Below are 21,946 nucleotides of genomic sequence, written 5' to 3' on the forward strand. Positions count from 1 at the left end.
GGGCGCGAGGGGTTCTTCAAAGCCTGCTGAGTCCCCTCCCTCATCCGGCTGCATCGCCCCCCGAGGCTGCGTTTTCTTCGCCTGCTCCAACCGCAGCGACACCGCATGGCAGGGTGAACGCAGAAGCCGACGGGGGACAGGCTGCCTTCCGTTTAACGGCAGGATTCAAGTGGTCTGCGAAAAGGAGGGCGCCTGAGAGGCTCTGTCGGTCAGGCTTCCGACTCTCGATTTCAGCTCCCATTGGGATCTCACAGCTCGGAGTCGGCGCCCCGAGTCGGACTGTATGCTGACGGCATGAAGCCTGTTGGGGATCCTGTCTCCCTTCCCTCCACCCCTCTTCCGTCCCTTCCTCCCTCCCTTCCCCTGTCTCTCTCTCTCTCTCTCTCTCAAAATAAACTAACATAAAAAAGAGGTTTGCAGAAAGAAAAGTAACGCTCATAGCAGTGTTTTTGAAATAGAGTTTTTTTTTTTAATGTTTTTTATTTATTTTTGAGAGAGAGAGAGACAGAGCATGAGCAGGGGAGGGGCAGAGAGAGGGGGAGATACAGAATCTGAAGCAGGCTCCAAGCTCTGAGCTGTCAGCACAGAGCCTGACGCGGGGCTCAAACTCACAGAGTATGAGATCATGACCTGAGCTGAAGTCGGACACTCAACTGACCGAGCCACCCAGGCGCCCCTTTCAGTGGCATTTTTTTAAAACCATGAAGCACTTTAAACTTCTCTGTCCTTGTGATCCCTGTGTTTATTTTCTATTCTGAGTTATTCAGGCTAACAGGAAATGGGACCAGTGACTAAGGCCGCTGTCTTACTCAGAAATAACAAAGTAGCAGGACACTTTGCAGATACAGTGAGTGAGCGCAGCCTCTAGAAATGATACCAGCACTGCCTTGTGCTGATACCGGTCAGACTGACAGTCAGAAATTTAAAAATCTGCTTGTGTTTCTGGGCCCACCACACATACACGCTCACACGTGTGCCCACAGACACGATGCTGTCTTCGGACATTTCACACTGCGGGAGAAGTGGATTCCTCCTCGGTCAGGTGTGTGGTTGTGGCCAGCAGGGCCCTGGCCTGGGAGACGTGGGTTTGGTTTCCTCTCATCTCGGGGTTTAGTTTCTTTGATTTCTGCAGATTTGTGTCTGTTTCGCCGATCGTGGGTTTGGTGGGATTGAACACGCACGTTCCTTCTTTGTAGATCTGTTATTCGGGGGGAAAAGAAGCAAGGCTCAACACCAAGTGTATAAATGACCAGGAAAAAGTGGGGACGGCTACACCGTGGATTGATTGGTTGGTCAATCCTCCCCCAGTAAATTGGTGACTGGCTCTGGTAGGAGGCCTTGGAGGCCTGGAGGTGGCGCTAACTTTCAGAGTGTTTGCGTATGTTTTGTGTATACGTTACTGTGATTTCATACATTTGCTTTTCAGTTAAGAACTAAAACGTCATCGGTGCGTTCAAAGCCCTGTGTAAACCATCATGAAGAAACTCACGCCCTCGTCCTGACGGCGTGACCTGGCTTCCGCTTTCCTTGTTTCTTTCTGGCCAGGGTCCTCCCATAATTGTCAGCCGTGTATTCGTCCAGAGTCACAGTCCACACGAACTCTGTGTTTGTGAAGTTTCTCTTAGAAGTAGGAGGCCGTGGGGGTTTAAAACAAGATTTATTCTCCCAGTTTCTAGAGAATACTTTCGCCCAAACAAAATGCTGGGGTTTTTTTTAAGTTCATTTCTTTATTTTGAGAGAGCGCAAGTGGGAGAAGGGTAGAGAGAGAGTCCCAGGCAGGTGCCACGCCACCCGCGCGGAGTCTCTTGCGGGGCTCGCCCCTACAAGATACTTTTTTAAATTACGAAAGCGTTGGGGGCGCCTGGGTGGCGCAGTCGGTTAAGCGTCCGACTTCAGCCAGGTCACGATCTCGCGGTCCGGGAGTTCGAGCCCCGCGTCGGGCTCTGGGCTGATGGCTCAGAGCCTGGAGCCTGTTTCCGATTCTGTGTCTCCCTCTCTCTCTGCCCCTCCCCCGTTCATGCTCTGTCTCTCTCTGTCGCAAAAATAAATAAACGTTGAAAAAAAAAAATTAAAAAAAAAAATTACAAAAGCGTTGTATACTGACAGAGTCAGGACAGTAAAAGATAGAAGTCTTTCTACCATCCGACAATCCGGGGTGCTTCGTTCCAGGCTTTTTTCTACACAAAAATTCACTCTTAAAAAGGCTAGTGAGTGGTTGGCTCCGTCGGTGGAACGTGCGACTCTTGATCTTGGGGTCTTGCGTTCGAGTCCCATGTTGGGTATGGAGGCGACTTGAAGATAGAATCTTAGAGTAAAAAGGCCAGCGGGAGCACACAGCTTCTGCCCCCCTCTTCCGTGGGTGTGCCGACCCACACCACCCTCCGTGGGCACCCGTCCCGGCGGTGCGGGTCGGCCTCCCCTGCCTCCGCCCGGAGCAGCCTTCTCTTCGCCTCTGGTGGCCGGCAAGGGTCTCCGCCCACCCCGGAGCAGAGGGTCCAGGAGGACGGGCTCCTGTCACCTGCCGGAGACTCGGGGGCCACCCGCTGCTGCTCTTCTCCCTCGTGCTTCCGTCTGATATCTTCTCCCTCTTTTCTCCCCCTGCCTGTGGCAGGAGTAAAAGGTCTTTTTTGTCAGTAGGCTCATGGGAGACGTTTTTGATTTTCTTTTGGAAATATTTTAAATACAAAAAAAAAGAAAGAAAGAAAGAAAAAAAACCCCAGATTAACAAACCTATTTATCCGCCACCCAGTTACATATTTTAGGTTTAAAAAGTCATAGAAAAGCTGGCACCTATATTAATACTTTTCTGCGCTCGGAAAGTTTCTGCAGTAAGCCTGTGTGATCCGTTAGTCTAACTACACGGCAGCGAGGATGCCGTGTGAGTTCTCACAGGCTTAAAAGGCAGAGCGCTTGATAGCATTTGGAATTCTTTATTTAGATACAGGACTGCATAGTCTGTTTTCTTTAAACCTCTCTGAGACTCTGGGATTTTGAGCCCCCTGTAGTATAATATTTCCCAAACTCTGACTTCTGCGTGAATTTTAGGGGCGCCTGGGTGGCTGGCTCAGTCAGTTGAGCGTCCGACTTCGGCTCAGGTCGCGATCTCGCGGTTCGTGAGTTGAAGCCCCACGTCGGGCTCTGTGCTGACGGCTCGGAGCCTGGAGCCTGCTTCTGATCCTGTGTCTCCCCCTTTTTCTGCCCCTAACCTCCTCGCTTTCTGTCTCTGTCTCTCTCAAAGATAAAAATAAACATTAAAAAAAAAATTAAGAATTTTAAACGGGCAGCCCGGGCGGCTCGGTCGGTTGAACGTCTGACTCTGGCTCATGTCATGGTCTCGAGGTTTGTGAGTTGAGGATCCACCTCAGGCTCTGTGCCGCCAGTGAAGAGCCTGCTTCAGACCCTCTGTCCCCCTCTCCCTGCCCCTCCCCCCGCTCATGCCTGCTCACACGTGCATGCTCACTCGCTCTCTCTCAAAAATATTTTTAAAAACAATTTTAAAAGTCATTTTCACATTTCCAGAGAAGTAATTTTAAGCATACTTTATTTCGCATTTAACTCAGATCAATCCGTTAGTAAGTTTTAACGCAAGTTAAAGTATTCGTGATGTTTAAAAGGTAAATTTAGCTTTTTTCTGAATACCAAACAATTGGTTCTCTGTAAGTTGTACGAAGAAAACTATGTTTTGTCAACAGAAACATTTAAATGGAGTATCACATTTAGGAGTGAATATACGGGGGGCGCCTGGGTGGCTCTGTCAGTTAAGCATCTGATTCTTGAGTTCCGCTCAGGTCATGATCTCACGGTCTGTGGGATCGAGCCCCATGTCCCGCTCTGTGCTGACAGTGTGGAACTCTGCTTGGGATTCTCTCCCTCTTTCTCTCTCTCTCTCTCTCTCAAAATAAGTAAACATTTTTAAAAAGTGAATATATATTAAAAGATGGTTTAAATTTTAACTACGTGTTAACCTGTTGAAAACATTTTTAAGTCATTTAGATATTGTGTGCTATATTTATTTTTGAGCTTGTGTAGATACTCCTGTTCAAAAAATTACATTTTTATTTTATTTTTTTAATTTTCCAACATCCTCTTTATACCCAACATGGGGCTCGAACTCATGACCCTGAGATCAAGAGTTGCATGCTCCACTGACTGAGCCAGCCAGGTGCCCCCCAAAATTAATATTTTAAAAACTGATTCACTTACTGGTTAAATTGAAACGTGGGCTTCTTGCCTTCTGCTCTGGAAAATCAGGCAGTTTCCTTGAACGATATTGGTGTTCTGTCACCAAGTAATTCTAAAAGATATTTTTTATAAGCACCCAGATTATTAGGGTTGTCTATGTGTGTTCTCGTTAATACATTTTTTAAGTCCAGAAATGTCCTGAAATGGTATGTGAGGCTTTGGTGGGAGAAACACAGACGTCCAGAGCTGGTACAGACACCCAGAGACTGACTGGCGGAATTCTGGAAGCATCCTTCGATGCTTCTCTGTGATGGCTGTTTCAGTATGCGTGGTTTTTTGAGTCCGAATAAATCAGGGTCCTCCTTGCATACCTCTGAGCCTTTCTGGGGGTGCAGTGTCGTCCGAGCAGGAAACCCAGGGCCGCCTGTGATTGGGAAGCTCCCGGACTTTTTCTATTTTTAGGGGGAAATGAACTACTCACAGAGTCACTTAGGAACAGGGGCCACGTTTCCTCCACCGCATAACCTCAGTCCCTTTAGGGAGCACTCAGGAAGTGCTGCTCTCAGGAAGCTCCTTAGCCCGGGGCCCGGTCCGGGCCTGCCTGCCAGGAACCACGCACGTGCACGCGTGCGCGCGCGCGTGTGTGTGTGTGTGTGTGTGTGTGTGTGTGTGTGAAGGTGGAGGCACGAGGCGGGGGTTCTTTGCTGTGCTCGGTTCAGGCATGAAGGGTGAGCCCAGGCAGCCCAACTCTGAGCCCGACCCCGCCACCACCGCTGCCTGACTCCGGGCCCATTCGGACTCGGGTTCACACGGCCTTTGGGGTGGCGAGGGCGCCCTGTGTGGCACCGCACGGGCCCCCGGCAAAGCTGCCGCTCCTGGAGCCGCTGTGGGCAAAGCGGGCAGGAAGCTGACCTCGTGTGCTCCGATTGGCTCCCCTTTCTGACCTGGCTTTTGTCTCCACAGGGAACTGCACGTGGGGAATGAACTGTAGGTTTATACACCCCGGAGTCAACGACAAGGGCAACTATTCCTTAATCACCAAAGCCGAACCTTTCCCGCCTAATGGTGCCCCACCTCTTGGACCTCACCCGCTGATGCCTGCCAACCCCTGGGTGCGTGAACCCCTCTCTTTTCTTTCATTGCTAACGGACGGGACAGCTAAGCTCTCCGAACCTTCTGCTTACAGCTCATCGGTACACCTTGTGTAAAAGGCACCTCTGTGACGTCACGGTCACTGGGTCGCCTTCCAGATGCTTCCGTGTCTCCGTGAGGAGGCAACCCTAGGCTCAGGGCAGCAGGTCAGGGGCCACACTGAGGCTTGGAGTGCCAGGGGCATGCGGCCGATAACCTTCTAGCTGGTGTTCTTGCTCCCGTCTCTTTGTAGATTTTGAAGTTTTGCTTGCTTTCTCAACTTTTCCCTTCTTGTTTCTTAATAGGGTGGGCCCGTAGTTGATGAAATTTTGCCTCCACCCCCTCCAGAGCCCCCCACGGAGAGTGCCTGGGAACGAGGACTCCGGCACGCGAAGGAGGTAACTGGAGGGCCTGAGGAAAATTCTTGAGCACGAGTAGCGTTGCTTTGATTCAGAGACAGTGACTGGAAACTCAGTGAAGTCTCTGAAGTGAGGGAGTGGTTTCCTAAGAGTTAAGAGAGCTCTGTCGGTCTGTCCAAGGCCCAGGCGCGCTGTCTTCCCGTGGCTCGGGTGGCGTCACACCGCACCCCGGCTGGTGCTGCGGCCCCCGGCCTCCTGGAGCCGTGGCCTGTGCGTGTGCAGGCCCGTCCCTTCCCGAGACGGCCGCTGTCCCCGCCCGCGCCCTCCCTCCAGGCTGTCCCGTGGCCCTGGCCGTCAGGCTTGTGGTCTGTCGCCACCAGACCTGCTTTCCAGGCCCTCACTTCACTTTCTCTCCAGTGAGGTGACAGGATAAAAACGAAACCATTCCCCTGCCTGGCTCAGCACGGAGCCAGCCCCCCACTCCCCACCGCCCCCCCCCCCCCCAGCCCTGGAACCGCTTTCTCTCCATGCTTGGGCCCCGTCACGAGCGAGTATCTGGGGCTCCCTGGCTCAGGAGGTGGCCGGCTCTGTTACCCCTTTCCAGAAGGCAAGCCAGCTCCGTGGCACCGCCTGGCGGGCCCGTCCTGCTGGTGCAGAGATGGTGTGCCTGGGCCTGGAGTCCCTCGGCCGCTCCCGCTGCCCTGGCTGGGGCGCCGTGGGGCCGCCTTTCGTGACAGCGACTAGCGTTGACTTCTTCCTTCTTACGACGGTAGGTTTTAAAAAAAGCAACCATTCGAAAAGAACAGGAGCCCGATTTTGAAGAGAAAAGGTTTACGGTGACCATCGGCGAAGACGAACGGGAGTTTGACAAGGAAAATGAAGTTTTCCGGGATTGGAATTACCGCATCACGAGGGATGTCCGAGAGACAGCGTAAGGAGCCATCCCTCCTTCCCTTCTGAGGGACAGTGAAGCTGTCCCCAGCCGCGGGAGCCTCACGCTCTTCCCTCAGGCCTCGGGGGGCCGTGCCTCCCTCTCCCCGTCCTCGGCTCAGAATGGCCTTCCCGAGATGGTGTCAGAAGCTCTGCAGGGGCTTTCCTGGGTTTTCTGCGCCGTGAAGGAAACGCCCCGGCTCTGGCAGGGCTGGGTGCCCGGGGAGGGCTCACCTCTGCGTGGCTTCCTCTGAGCTCTGCATTTCTAGAGCTCTGCTCCGAACCCCTGGAGCCCCAGCGGTCTGCCTCTTCCCACCCTCCTCCCGGTCTCCCAGCGGCCAGGAAAACCCATGAAATTGTCACCAGAGTCCAGGAACTCGGCAGGTGTGACACTTTTCGTCGTAAATGGCCTTGTTCCTTCTCCGACACGTCCTGTTACTGGTCTGGTAGAGAAGTGCATGCGGTTGAAAGGCTTCGGGGCTCTCACGACATCCCCCCGCACCTCTTCCCGGGGGACGGTCGGCTTTGTCGTGCTCCCCTTGGAGGGGCAGACGCAGGCAGCTCTCTCCTGAGCAGCCACCGCAGCGTGGGCTCGGGTCACCGCGATCGGAGCCGGCTCTGGCGCCCAGGCAGTGTCATAGCAGCGCTCCGCTCGGCCACACCTGCCGTGGCAGAGCATGCTCGCTGGGGTCTGGCCGCGGTGGCGGTGGCGGTGGCGGTGGGCGCAGAGAAGGGGTTCGCGGACGGGGCTTGCCTTTCAGGGTTCCGCCGGCCAGGCTGCTACTCGAAGCTCGAGGCTCGTGTCCCGCATCGTGCACCCTGCCCCCGGCTCTCTGCCTGCAGAGAAGGATGGGGGGGACCCTGTGCTCCACGCTTGTGTCAGGGGACAGCTCAGAGTTTGCAGCGTAGAGATTTAAAGCCGTGGTTCGGACTTGTGTGTTTTCTGATTCTGGGTGTGGAGGCCTGTCAGATCCCGGACGGGAGCGTGGCAGTCGGGACTCTGTCTGCCGGCTCCCACGGCTCCCCTCGGGTCCTGAGGCCTCACACTTTTCTTGGGGAAAGCGCAGGTGAGGCTCCCGTCCCGCCGGGCTCAAGGGGCAGGCGGACAGTCCCAGGGGCCGGGGTGACCGGCACAGAGGGTGTGCTCTCTGAGCGTGCTCACTCTGAACGCTGGGCGAAGAGGCTCCGAACCTTGACACTCGGCCTCCCGGCCGCTGCTGGAGCGGGGGGGGGGGGGGGGGGGGGGGAGGAGGGGGGGGGGCCTGGAGCGTGTGCCCTCAGGGGAGCCGGCCGGCGAGTGCGGCTCTGCAGGGCGCACGCGGGCCTCGGCCGAACCGGCGGCTGTGCCCTGGGCCTGCCCCGCGTGTGGTGCCGGCGGGTGCCACGCTCCCTCTGCGGAGGGTCCGTGGTGCGGGACCTTGCGCCTCTAAAGCCTCTGAGGACGGCCCTCGGAGCCAAGTTTTCACTCACGTTTGGTTTTTCAACGTCACTGCCCTAGAATTAACCGGGGGCTTCTGTGACACCCCTGTGTCGGGCCCCACCGGACCTCATCAGTCAGGGCCTCTGGGAACAGGGCCCCTGTGGCGAGTGTGGGTGAGAAGGCACCTCTGCCCTGGCAGTCAGGGTCCGCTAAACACAGGAGACCCCCTGGCTATTTTCATTTCGTGTAAAGACTGTGCAAACAGAAGGCAGCGGCAGCTGTAGGAAGTGGGGGGGGGGGGCAGTTGGAAGTTCACACCGAGAAGCTGGAGGCCGGGCTGGGACTCAGGCCGCTGAGGAGGGGAGTGCTGGCCAGCTGTGCCGGCTCCCCTGTGGTGGGCGAGGAGGCCGGGGTGCCAGAGTCCTGCGGGCGGCAACGGGCAGAGGCCAGGACAGAGAGACCCTTCTGCCCCCGGGGCCCGGCCAGCCCCTGCGGCACCTGTCGTGGGCCAGCCTCGCGCGGGGCAGTCGGGAGAACAGGGTGCTCTCGGCAGAGGGTGTGGGGGGCTCAGTCAGATACCAAGCGGACAGCTTAAAAGCAGTTCAGGGCCGTTGATGTAAAACTCAGAACCACCAGCCGTGCTGGTGTTCCCTGCCTGGGACCCCGGGGCACAACAAACTCTGTGCCCAGGTGCTCTCCACCCGGCGATGCGGCAGGCCTGTGCGCCAGGTCCCCACGTGCGCCAGGTGAGGGAAGGTGGGGAAGAGGGAAGAGGGAAGGTGGGGAAGGGCGTGAGGGACCGGCAGCACCACCAGGGGCCGGCCAGGGTGTCCAGGGAAGGTGGGGCCCCGCTGGCTAACTTTCAAGCCTTCTGGGCGATCCTCGTGCCCACCCACTGAGGTTTGAGAGCCGTGGACTTCAGTTCGGGGGCCCGGGCCCCCACCTGATGTCAGGGGCGGCGTGGTCAGGCTCTGGCAGCGTGGAGCTGGGTGCTCTGTTGTGGAACCGGTGGGGAAGGGTGCCCGCTCAGGAGCTCCTGAGGAAGTAGCCTGAGACAGTATGAAGCACAGGAAAACCGGTGTTTTCTTTATGCCATTTTTGGGAATTAACTTGTTTAGCAGGATCACTTAGTAAAGGTAGTGCTTTTCAGATGCCAGCCACCTTGTGGGACCTCATGCGCACAAGGTATTAAGAAATGTCACCCTGGGGGGTGGGGCGTTGGGGGGTCAGTTGGTTACGTGTCCAACTGCGGCTCGGGTCATGATCTCGCCATTCCTGAGTTCGAGCCCCGCGTCGGGCTCTGTGCTGACAGCTCAGAGCCTGGAGCCTGCCTCAGAGTCTGTGTCTCCCTCTCTCTCTGCCCCTCTTCCCCGCTGGAAAACAAAAAATGATTAAAAAAAAGAAAGAAATGTCACCCTGGGGTTCCCAGCCAGCTCAGTCAGTGCGAGTGCGACTCCTGACCTCAGGGCCACGAGTTCAAGTCCCGTGACTTTGATGTCATCTCTGTGCAGGAGGCTGGGGTGCGGTTAATGCAAGAACATGCACTGAGCCCACAAAGGCGCCCTGACCGTTCCCTCCTTCACGTAGGGACCCTGGTGGCGGTGTCCTAAGACTCCAGGCCGTCCCACGGGAGAGAGGCCGTTACACGTTGCTTACCCGGTTTTCCAGAAACGAATTTGTCGGCACGGCCCTCCTTTGAGAGAACACGCACCCTCACATCCGTTTGGGAAGGTGTTTCTCCCAGGGCCTGGGTTGGCCGGGAATGGTGCTGGGGCCTGGGGGGCCACGTTCTCTCTTGCTGTCGAGCAGCGGGCTGGGCCGCGGCAGGCCTGCGCAGCTGCTGACTGCTGTCTTACACGCGACCTGAGTGGTGGGCACTTAGGCGCTTTGGAAGATGTCTGGCCACTTGGAGTGAAAGAGAGCTGTGTCCTCCAGCAGAGCCAGCCTCGGGTGAGTCAGTCTGCCGGGGTCCTGGCCCAGGCGGGGCAGACACCTCCCAGAAGGCAGCCCGCTGGAGGCCATCGGGTGACCCAGAAGCTCGGCCTGGCAGCCTCTTGAGGTTGTGGGCATGTTGGTTTCCCCCACCAGCTTACTCACAGGGGAGAGTTGGTCTGGAGCCAGGAAATCCCTGAAAGAATGCCTGTCTATGGGGCGCCTGGGTGGCGCAGTCGGTTAAGCGTCCGACTTCAGCCAGGTCACGATCTCGCGCTCCGTGAGTTCGAGCCCCGCGTCGGGCTCTGGGCTGATGGCTCAGAGCCTGGAGCCTGTTTCCGATTCTGTGTCTCCCTCTCTCTCTGCCCCTCCCCCGTTCATGCTCTGTCTCTCTCTGTCCCAAAAATAAATAAACGTTGAAAAAAAAAAAAAAAAAAAAAAAAAAAATGCCTGTCTGTTGCCGGACTTACGTCAGGGTCCAGGGCACCCCTAGGGCAGGTCCTCTGGGTCAGTGGATAAGGTGGGATCTCCTTACCTTCCTCCCCACAGTCAGTGGCTGTCCCTTCCCCATTGAGTACAAGTCTGCCTTGGCCCCTCGGGAGGCTCCTTTATCCTACGTGCGGGGGTCTGTCCCTGGATTGTTTGTTTCTTCGTGAGAAAGGCAGGCCTGCAGTGTCGTGTTGTCTCAGGGTGTGTCTTTCTTGGCTGGGATTGCACATCTCTGCCTGCCTGTGCATTCGGGGACCGGCTGTCGAGCTCCATATGGAAGCCCACCGGTGTTTTTACTGGGGTTGCCCTCCATTTGCAAATTGATGGAGAGAGCTGACTTCTGGGCAGCGTCCAGTCCTGGCTGAAGACCAGAAACATGGTCTCGTGTGTTCACATGTCCTCCTTGTCTTTGAGGAGCACATTAAAGCTTTTCTCAGGTAGGTTCTGCTCAGTTCTGGTTAAACGCACTTTGTTCCTCAGTGTTTCTTCTTTCTTGCTGCTCTAAAAGAGGGTTTCTCTGCTCCTTGTCCGGAGTGGTCATCTGTGTGCGTGGAGGCATCGGTCTCATGCTTCCCTGGGCCCTCTGGCTGCCTGGATCAGCTTTACCGTGCCTCAGGTTCCAAGTCTGGTGCCATTTCATTTGCGGGTGTGGGTCCTTTTCCTCCTCGCCCAGCCTCCGCAGCTTCATTCGTCTGATGGCAGCAGCCAGCCTCTGCCACGCCAGTGGATGGCCATGGAGGCCGTGGCCACCTTGCCTTTGCCCGGTCTTACAGAAATGCCCCTGTTCCCATTAGTAAGAGGTTGGCTTCAGTTCCAACGTATGTGTGTGAGTTAAGTCTCGTTAGGAAGTGTTGTCTCCAGCTCCCTGCGGTGTTTGTCATCGTAGGTGCGATCCTCTGTGGTTCTTCTCTTCAGGTCTGCCATCATGTGTGGTGTGTTCACGAATTTCCTCCTTCTGACTCATCCTCAGATTCCTGGAATAAATCCCACTGAGTCATAGCGTATTTTATTTTCTTAATGTGGTGTCGGATTCTGTTTGCTAACGTTTTGTGTAATATTTTTGCCTTAATATTCGTAAGTGATAAGATTTGCCTCTTACTCGCTCATTTTTCAGACTGGAGCCTTACGCAGATCCGTACTACGACTATGAAATCGAGCGCTTCTGGCGTGGCGGGCAGTACGAGAACTTCCGGGTGCAGTACACGGAGACGGAGCCGTACCACAATTACCGGGTGAGTGTGACGGTCGTGCACGTCTCCCCGCGCTGGTCCATTTCTTAAGATTACCCCCTTTTTCATCTATGGGACTTCATATGGTTTTAGTAGCACGGGCAGAGTGTACCAATTTCAAGTCCAGACTGACTGTTCTTGGAGAAACATTTCGGATCCACAGGTTAAATTGGTGGTGGTTTCCTTTAGTTGGTCTGTGCCCTTGCTCTGGGTTTGTTAAAAACTAGGTTTGCCGACTGGATTATTGATACAGCTCTGCATGGGACTGTGTTCTGCCCTCCTGAGTGTGTTACTCCCTCGGGTTCCCTGGCGGTACCATTTATAACTATGCTGTCCTCACCCATGTCCTCACCCACTTTAGTGACACACCCCCCCCCGCGCCGCCAGCTGTGCCTTGCTGGCCTGGAGGATGGGCCCGGGCTGTGGGGGTACAGGTGCGGCCTGCCAGGCAGGGTCTCCCTGAAGGTAGAAGTGACTTGTCGGAGCCGCTTTCCACCGCCTCCATCCCCCACCACGTCCGAGGCTGCGGCCAGTGGCAGCGCAGGGGCGCACCTCATTACCTCACAGGCCACTTGAAACCCGAAACCCGTGTCCGTGCTGTGTGATTTGGGCTTTGTCCCGTTTTAACTTTGAACATTAGAGCAGACGGATGGAGGAGACCTGAGCGATAGTTCCAGAAGGCGCTCGAGGCCTTTGCCTCGGAAAGCAGGGGCACGTGCCCCGCGCTGTCCCCGCCCCTGGAAGGGGGTGGGGGCGGCCCCGACGACCGGCGGACCGGGTAGCGGTGCCTGGAGGACGACCTGGGGAACAGAGCCGGCGCGGGAGGTGGCCCCCGCGGCCTCCCCGCCACCCGCGTTCTGCCGGCCACCGCCCAGCGCGTGTCTTTGGCTTCAGGACCGGGAGCGTGAGCGCGAGCGCGAGAACCGGCAGCGGGAGCGTGAGCGGGAGCGCGAGCGGGACCGAGAGCGGGAGCGGCGGCAGCGGGGAGCGCGAGCGCGAGCGCGAGCGGGAGCGCGACAAGGAGCGGCAGCGGAGGAAGGAGGAGTGGGAGAGAGAGCGAGCCAAGCGCGATGAGAAGGACCGCCAGCACCGAGACCGCGACCGCGAGAAGGAGCGCGAGAAGGAGAAGGAGAAGCCGAAGCCCCGCTCCCCGCAGCCGCCCAGGTAGGTTGTGGGCCCCTGGGCTCTGGGATGCCTGGCCCCCCGGTGGGGTCCCCGGAGGGGAGGGGGCGCGCCCGCCGGCCACAGCCCCAGAACCCTTGCTGGAGAAAGGTCGGTGTGTCGGGATGAGTGGGTGCCGGCCGTCCCGGAACGTGCGTGTCCCGGTGGGATCGCACCCCAGCGCACCCCGTCACCACCCTGTGTCGGGAAAGCTCTGAATTCCCGGTCGCACCGCTTTGACACGGCGCCAGGGAGGTCGCTCCGGCGGCCGGAGCGCCGGACCTCAAGCCCCCCGCCATGGAGGGCCGGCCTCCCCCTCACTCGTCCTCCGTCTTCCGGGTGGTGGCTGCGGTTTTGTGCCGGTAGTGGGAGCTGCCGGGGTGGTGGCCGGGCGGGCAGTGAGGACATGCCCTCCCGGTTCAGGGTCCGCGCGAGCGTCTTTGAGGACCAGGGCAGACACGTGGTCCCCAGGAGAAGATCCCGGAGCTGGAGGGGGCTTTGTCTGTGTCTGTGTTGACAGCCTAACGGGAGGGAATCCACACAGCCCGCAGTGCCTCTGCTTAAAGTGTACAGAATATTGTAAGCTTGCAGAATATTCAGAACGGTGGCCCTGCCACAACTTTAAGACCCTTTTGTGCCCCAAAAAGAAACCTCATGCCCATCAGCAGTCACCCCTCGTTATCCCCAAACGCCCCCCGGCTCCTGGCAGACACGGGTGTGCTTATTCTGGACATGGAGCGTGCGGTCTTTTGTGACTGGCTCCTTCCGCCCAGTGTGATCTCTGAAGTGCATCCGCAGGGTGGTCGTGTCAGTGCCTCTGCGGCTGAAGACGATGCCGTTGTGGGGAACACGGACAACATTGCGTTTACCCGTCCTGTCCTGTCAGTGCACCTTTCAGTCGTTTCTCCCTTTGGCTGTCATGAACACGAGCATCGTGTCCAAGCGTTTTTGCAGAAGTGGTTTTCATTTCCCTCGAGTATACGCCTCGGAGTGCAATTGCTGGGTCACGTGATAGCTGTGTTCAGCCTTCTGGGGAGTTTCTGGAATCTTCCAAAGTGGCTGCACCATGGTACATTCCCATCGGAAATTTGTGAGGGTTCTACTTTTCTCCACATTATCTGCTTTTGCCCTTTTTTTTTTTTTTTTATCGCAGCCATCCACTGGGTGTGAAACGGTAGCTCGTCGCAGGTTGGTTTAGGTCTTCTGGTAACTAACGACCTGTGTAGTCATTGAAAGGCATTTTAGTCATGAAAACGCTGGGCCTCTTTTCATGTGCCTCTTGGTATATGCTCTTGGGAGAAATGTCTATCCAGATCTTTTGCCCATCTTTTAATTAGGCCGTCTTATTGAGTTGTAGGAGTTCCTCACGTTCTAGGTACAGACCCCTTGTTAGACACCTGACTTGCATGTGTGCTCCCCCATTCTGCGGTTGGTGGTTTTGCTTTCTTGATGACATCAGCCTTTTTCTTATTTTATTTTATTTTATTTTTTTAGCAGGAGCCTTTTATTTTATATTTTTTCCAGTTTTATCGAACTATAGTTGACACGTAACATTGTATACGCTTAAAGTATACAGTGTGATGACCGGATACATGCACGTGTTGCAGAATTGTTGCCACAATGAAGTTGGTTAACAGCAATATTGTTTCACATAATTCCCTCGGGTGTGTGGTGAGAACATCCCAGAACTGTCTCGGCATCTCAGGTACACGGGTACACGATACGGTATTTCAACCGCGGGCCCACCGCGGTACCCTAGATCCCCAGCACCGACTCGTCTCACGACTGGAAATTTGTACCACGTGACCAACATCTTGCCATTTCCTCCATGCCCTTCTCCTGTCTGTTTCTAGATGTTTGGCTCTTTTCGATTCTCCGTGTAAGTTAGGAATATACAGTAAGAAGTCTTTTTTTGCCTGACTTCACCGAGCGTAATTTCTCAGGGTCCGTCCACGTTCTCACAAATGGCAGGATGTCCCTCTATCTCGTGGCTGAATAACCGTCCATGGCATGGCTCCACCACACCTTCTTCATCCGTCAGTGGACGCTCAGCTGGTTTCCGTGTCCTCCCTTCGAGAAGGAAGCTGCGGCGAACACGGGAGTGTGGACGTCTCTTCTGTTTGCGTTTCGTTCGGATGTTTACCCAGAAGTGGTTGCTGGATCGTGTGGTAGTTCTATGTTCAATTTTTTGAGGACCCTCCATACTGTTTTCCACAGCGGCTACACCCGTTTGCATTCCCACCGACAGTGCACGAGGGGTCCCTTTCCCCACCCTCACTGACACCTGTTACCAGCTGTGCTTTTGACGACAGCCTTTTAAGAGGGGGGACGTGATACCTCATTTTGGGTTTGATTTGCCGTTGCCTGGTGATGAGTGATGTTGAGCGCCTTCTCACGTTCCTGTTGGCCATCTGGATGTCTTCTTTCGGAGAATGTCTAGTCGGGCAGTTGCCCATTTTTAAATTGGATTCTTTGGTTTTTTGCCATTGAGTTGTAGGAGTTCTTTACATATTTTGGATATCAATACCTCACCTGATAAATGGCTTGCAAATATTTTTTTCATGCTCTTGTAGGCTGTCCTTTCACTTTGTTGATGACTTACTTTGCTTTGTGGAAGCTTTTTAGCCGGTGTGGTCCCACTGTTTATATTTGGTCTTGTTGCCCGTGGTGTGGGTGAGACTCGCATCGAGGAGCTTTATTGTCGTGTTTCCAGCTGGGAGCTTCTGGATTTCGCGTCTTTAATCCATTTGGAATTATTTTTGTGTGTTCTTACCTCCTTTGTTGTAATTGGCCATATATGCATGGATTGACTTCTGGGCTCTCCATTCTGTCCCATTGATCTGTGTCTGGTGTTTGTTTGTTTGTCTGCCTTAAGTGGTCTCTGTGCCCATCGTGGGGCTTGAACTCAGGACCCCGATTGCACACTCCACCGTCTGAGCCAGCCAGGGGCCCTGATATGTGTCTGTTGTTATGCCAATACCATACAGTTTTGGTTACTAAAGCTTTGTGATACAGTTTGAAATCAGGAAGCGAGATTCTTGATCCAGCTTTGTTCTTGTTCAAGATTGCTTTGGCTACTTGGGGTCTTTTGTGGTTCCATACAATTGTTTTTTCTGTTTCTGGTGAACAATGCCCTTGGAGTTTTGATAGGGATTCCAGTCTGTACTTGGCTTTGGGTAGTGTGGACATTTCTTCTGCATCAGCTCTCGCGATCCGTGAACGCGGAATAGATTTCCGTTAATTGTGGAGTCTTCGATTTCTTTCATTGGTTTCATACAGCTGTCAGGACACAGTGCTTTCATCTCCTTGGCTACATTTATTCCTAAGTATTTTATTTTTGATGCAGTTGTAAATGGGATTATTTTCTTTGTTGTTGTTGTTGTTGTGTCGTTCACATTGTTACTGTATAAAAATGCAACAGATTTTTGTATGTTGAATTTGTGTCCTTTGTACCGAATTCATTTACTAGTGACAGTTCCTTGGTGGGGGAAGCTGAGCTCTTCTCGTAGATCTCGTCCCCTGTGTCAGCACAGCTGTGTTTCTGACAACAAGCATCAGGACAGTAGTCTTTGGTTTCACGGTCAACTCTGGCCGCAGCAGGACGGTCCGTGTGAGCACCAGCCTTGACTGTTCCCATCCTCCAGATGGCGATGAATTGCCCTCACTAAATTTGCTGTATTTTTTCATACTTTCCTAACACCGGGCAAAGCGATGTTTCGACAGAACGTTCAGAGTGAATCACACACCCATTCTCTGGAAGACCGCTTTGACGGATCTTTATGTTGCCGAAACCGCCGTTTACCTCACCGTGAAATTCATCACTTCATTTGAAGTGCAAAGCTTGATCTTGATCTTCCTGCTCTCGGTCCCTGGAAACCCCTCTGCCCACACCCCCGCTGCACTCTTCGTCCAGCCTGGGCCCTGGCCACCCTCCGCCCCTGCTGGGCCCCTGGCGTCTCTGGGACTCTGCTCCGACATGGCTGCTCAGAGGGGCCTCCCCACCCACCCCTGTCTTCGCTCCCTGCTTGGTAGATCCTCACGGCTGTCGTCGCTCCCGATGTCACATTGTTCTGTTCACGTGTCTGTTAGCCCGTGCTGCCTTCTAAAGTGGGATCCCCAAGGGGGCACCGTGGCAGCAGGTCCCGTCTCAGAGCCCGGCACGGAGCTGGAGCCCACAGACCCTCGATGGTGCTGTGGAGTTGTTCTGGATTCGGTAGCAGCCTGCATTTTGCCCCGTCTGCCGCCATGAGTGTTGTAAGGTGGACAAAATCGTAGGCTGAGTTCTGCAGAGAGGACTAATTCAGTCTGCTTTCCAGATTCATGAAATGGCTGTTTTCGTGCACATCCACATCCCTGGTCTTAGAAGGAGAAACACAAGAAAGACGGACAGATGATGTGATGTCTAGGATGTGTGGACTCCCAGATCACATCAGCAAGTCCGTTCTCGTGGTTTGCTGGTTTATGAGCGAATTCACTCACGTTTACTCTTGACGACCAACCGCCTCCCTCCACTCCCTCCACTGACATGTCCTGCTCGTCTCCAGGAAGCCAGGTAGCTCTTCCAAGTTGGAGGTCTGTTCTTCCGGCACAGGGACCCTTTTATACCCGAGAGCATCCTTTTAGAGAGAGTCCGTTGGAGAACAGCTGCATCGGCGGCTGCGTCTGTCTGTGCTTGTGACTGACTCCTGGGACAGACGCCCGCCTGCCACTCATCCCCGGTCCCGGTGCTGCCCGACCCCTGCAGAGGAGGTGCCCACGCGAGCCCAGCGAGACTGCGCTAACAGCAGTGGCGTGAGTCGGCGTGGCCCCCGGGCGCCAGACGCCTGTGCAGAACAGCCTCACACACAGCCTGCGTTTGCACAACCCAGGATCTTCAGGTGAGGGCCGGGGTCAGTGAGAACACGGCTGAGCCCGCAGGGCAGGTTCAGGAGGCTTGACTGAGTGGCTTCTTCCTAAAAGGAGGTGCGGCTTCCTCACCAGACCAGGCAGGCGTGCCCTCTACTTGTTTCTGCCTGGTTTGCTCCCTTCTGTTGGGCTCACGTTCCCCCCCCCCCCCTTTTCTTGCCTGGACTCTCTCTTTCGCTCCTGCGGACCGTCCCCCACAGGACTTCTGCTGACGGCAGGGACACGTGCACCCTGTCCCTTGGTCAGGATTCAGCCTGTCTCACTGGTGCCGGGGAGTCTTGCACCCCATCTTTGATCACTCTGGCTGGAACCCTGCTGGCCCTGCGACCAGCCCGAAGGGCTAGGGTTTCACCAGAGCAGAATTTCCAGCCCGGCCCTCCTATTTCCTTTTCCTGTGACCAGCCGGAGCCGGTGTGACTGCTTCTTCGGGAGGAAGCTGAATTTCCCTGCGGTCGTATGTTTGTGCGGTCTCCCTGTCGTCGAAGAGTTTGTTTACTTAGCCCAGGACAGCTTGGGGATTTCACAGCAGCAGCTGGACAGAAAGGGTTCTCCTCGCCCGAAATAGGAGACAGACACGGTCACGTTCAGAGAGTCCGGTGGGAAGCTCTCGTCCGCGCAACCAGGGGGGCCGTGTGCCGGAGCGGATGCTGCACCGCCCCGGTCCTCGCAGAGCCCGGTGGACGTGACGGGAGTAGGCGATGAGCTCAGTGTGGTGGTGGCTCTCCCGTCTTGTCTGCAGCCGGCACGGGCGCTTTAAACCCAGAGCCCCCGTTTCCCAGCAGAGGGCACGGGCACGCAGCACGGCGGAGCGAGCTGTGGGTGAGGGCTGGCGGTGGCGCTCTGGGCTCCCGGTTTCTTCCCCCCGCCGGTCCCGAGCTGGTCTGCTCTGACACGGCACCTGGTGAGCTGTCGGGGTTTCTTGCCAGCTTTACTCTGGGCCTCGTAGGCCAGACGCGGTGTCGCCGTGTGTGTGCGCGGATGTGTCCCTCTCCATTTAGTTTGGCCTTCTGTAACTGTGCCTTTCGGGGTCCCTGGCCACTCTTGCATCTGGGCTATTTATAGACTAGACTGGAACCTCGTAAGCAGTCGTATGGGACGCCTCTATGTAAATAGAGGGAAACCCCTTTTGTGAAACCTTCTACTCTTTATAGCCGAGCCAGTGGGTGTGCTCTGGGCGGGGCTGAGGCGGGTCATGAGGATGTGCTTTGGCACAGGCAGATTCAGGCCATCCCAGATAAAAATAGCAGCTGACATCTTCCTGGAGGGATTGCCCAGACCGCCTGTTACCGCGAGAGCTGCGCACGGTTGAGGTGTGGTGCCCCTTGGGGTGACACGGCAGACTCCTCGTTTCCTGGGAGGGAACCTCTGCCCGCCTCTCCACGTCACCCGAAGCCCACGCTCTCCTCAGGGGGGTCCTTGGCGTCTCGGGGTACGAGAGGCCTGTGCAAGGCCCATCGGTGTCCGGTCAGAGGCACATCGGGGGGTCCGTGAGCCCCCCACAGAGGCCTGCTCTGGACTCGCACCGGCCCGGAGCAGCTGGCTTGCGGCTGGGCCCCCGCCCTGCGTGTGTCTGAGCAGATCAAGCTGCCCTTTGTTCGCAAAAACCACACGTTGGGTTTCCCTCTGCTTTTGGTGACGCTCTGCTCCCGCCCGGCCAGCACCCGTGCCCATCTGCCCGGCCTCCCGCCGCCCGGCCTCGGCCGCTGCGGTGTCTCCCCACCTTCCACGGCCTCCGTGGCACACTCTGTCGGGTTCGTGAATTTGAACGTGACAGGTCGTGGCCTGAGTGCCGACGACCACACCCGGACGACCTGGCCTCCCGCTCCGCTCCCAGCCGTGTGACACTTCGTGCTCCGCGACCAGCCCGGCGTCGCAGATTCCTCCGAGCTGGTTCCCCGGCACTTAGGCTCAGCTCCGAAACCGTCCCCGGTCTTGTCTCCGGGCAAGGCGCTCCCCTGGGGGTTTCCTAACCCTCATGTCCCCGTTCTGATCTCGTCTGGCGTATCTTTGAGGAAAAGCGTGTCCTGGTTTTTAGCTTCTTGACTACCTACCCCCCTGAGTCATCCAGAACTTGCCCAGCTATTTGCTGAGTACGAAAAGGCAAATGATGGCCCTATGTCATGCTCTCAGGTGTGTGTGGATGTCTGGCGTGGGTGGGAGTTGGGGAGGTACGGATGGACGCGGGTGCGGCCGTGACACGGGAGAGGCGCTGGAGAGCCTCCTCGGGCATCGCTGTGTGCCCGCTTTGTCCTCTGCTCCCCCAGAAGTTCATGTCGGGGCACACAGGGCTTGTGTGTCCCTGGGTTTACTTGTCCCTGATTAGGTTCAAGTGTGTTTTCAGAGGTGCAGGGTGAACGTGACATCACCGTAGGCCCTTCTGTCTCTCCTCCCCTGGAAGACCGGGAGTGCGGCGGCCTGTGCTGCCGCATCCGGCCGGTCCTGTGCGGCCACCGCGCTGGGGACACGGGCGGGGCGGGGTGGGGTGGGGAGCAGGCTCCCTTGCAGGCGGGCGTTCCGGAGGGAGGGAGCCCCTGCCCGGGCCAGCGCCCTCCCAGAAGCACATGGACCGCCGTGGGTGGCTTCTGCCCGGTGTTGAGGAGGGTGATCGCGGCGCAGGCTTCCACAAAAGGCCCCACAGAGGCTCCGGGAGCACAGGCGTGCTGAGCATCTCCCACGGAAGGTACCGTGACCTTCCCAGACAGGACTGTGAACAAGTTAGGTGACTTGCGGTTCCCTTTTCCCGGAGCCTTATTGGAGACTTAGCCCTTTGATTTTAGAAGAACTCCTTTCTGCTTTCACCTTGTTCCGCTTTGGAGCCCACGCCTGGCAGCCGCTCAGCTCGGAGTTTCCAGACACCGTTCTGTCACCCTGTTACGTCACCGCCACCTCACACCCCTGTGGCCCGTGTGAGACATGAGGCGTGTCAGGAGTCGACCCGGGCCCCTGTGTCGTGTTGTGTTCTGACGTGGGCATTTGGCAGTCCTGGTACGGCTGACCTTTGCTCCTTGGAGTGTCTCCCGAGGCCTTGAACAAAGGCTCTGTACCCGGAAGATAAGCTTGTGTTGTAGCTGTGCAGGGAAGGCCACTTCCTCGGCGGAGGGACAGGAGCCTGGCTTCCCCTCTCCCTTGGGAAGGCTTTATGCAAATTCCACGCGCGTTCCTGACTTGGGCCTGGCCTCCCCAGTCACCTGCTGACTTCGCTGTTCCTGTTCCTGGGCTGAGTCGCGGGGGGGGGGGGGGGGGGGGGCAGTTCCGCTGCTTTCTGTCTCCACAAGGTCCTTTGTCACTTGGCGACTTTGCTTGGTTTTCCAGGCCACGCGCGCTCTCTCTTCCGTGGTGTCGGCACTCTCTGAAAGGGGCTTCATCCTCAGGGGCCTGGCCTCTCTCTGAGAGCACAGGAGCTGCCATGGGGCCCCGTGTCAGGAGCGCTGCTGCCCAGGGTTTCAGAGCTGGCCGCCCGGGCTCTGCCCCGTCACTGACCGGGTTGTGTTGGACTCCTCTGCCCGCCCTGTGCTGCCCACCGTAGCCCAGAGCTCGAGGCCCCTTCCTCCTCTGAGGCCCCATGAGAGGTGAGAGCAGGGCACTGATAAAGACCCCGAGAGTGTGTGTGCAGGTCAGTATAGCAGACCGCACCCTCTGCAGGAGTGGAAAAATCTTTAGTACTTGGGGTTTTTCTGTAACAAATGTGAAACGTTATGGTGTAGGAACGTTTGGAAAACCTTACAAAGAATAGAGGAAACGGTGAAGAAGGAAAGACGGTGGACCAGGTGGCTGCTGTCACCCGTAGCCACACGTGTCCACCCGCTTGGGAGTCTGGGGATGCCTCGTCTGCCCTCTGCCGGCCGTCCCCAGCGTCCTGTGCACATTTCCCAGTGGGACTTCCTGTGAGCTCTTTATTGGGTGTTCCTTCGGTCATTTTCCCAGAAACACTTGCCATCAGAACTGATGGTTCCAGGTTTGTGTCGAGGCCTGAGACAGTTTCTTCCCAGTCTGGGTCCCCAAGTCTGTGGCCCCTCTCGGCAGTGTCTGACATGGGGGGTCTGCAGAAGGGACCCCTGGCTCAACGTGCTCCCCAAACTGCTCCATTCTTGCACCACCTGCATGGCTTTCTGTGTCCAGGTCCCACATGCGCTCCTTACGTTTTTTGATGTTTTCACTTTTTAAGCTTGAATACGTTTCAAAACGAAACTTTACATCATTTTCGTAAA

General features: G+C 56.3%; 1 protein-coding gene across 1 annotated transcript in view; it reads left to right on the forward strand.

Moving 5' to 3' along the window:
• The window catches only part of ZC3H18 (zinc finger CCCH-type containing 18), a 59,324-nt gene that overhangs the window by 24,309 nt on the left and 13,069 nt on the right, over nucleotides 1-21,946 (forward strand). Inside the window, 6 exon segments of the mRNA XM_047078907.1 lie at nucleotides 5,146-5,294; nucleotides 5,619-5,711; nucleotides 6,446-6,603; nucleotides 11,558-11,675; nucleotides 12,567-12,656; nucleotides 12,658-12,836. Of these exon segments, the coding sequence (XP_046934863.1) occupies nucleotides 5,146-5,294; nucleotides 5,619-5,711; nucleotides 6,446-6,603; nucleotides 11,558-11,675; nucleotides 12,567-12,656; nucleotides 12,658-12,836 (787 nt within the window).

This window comes from Lynx rufus, unplaced genomic scaffold (assembly GCF_022079265.1).
Source record: "Lynx rufus isolate CCGP_SWC_20201006 ecotype Redwood Valley unplaced genomic scaffold, mLynRuf1.p SCAF_16, whole genome shotgun sequence".
Classification (NCBI taxonomy): Eukaryota; Metazoa; Chordata; class Mammalia; order Carnivora; family Felidae; genus Lynx; species Lynx rufus.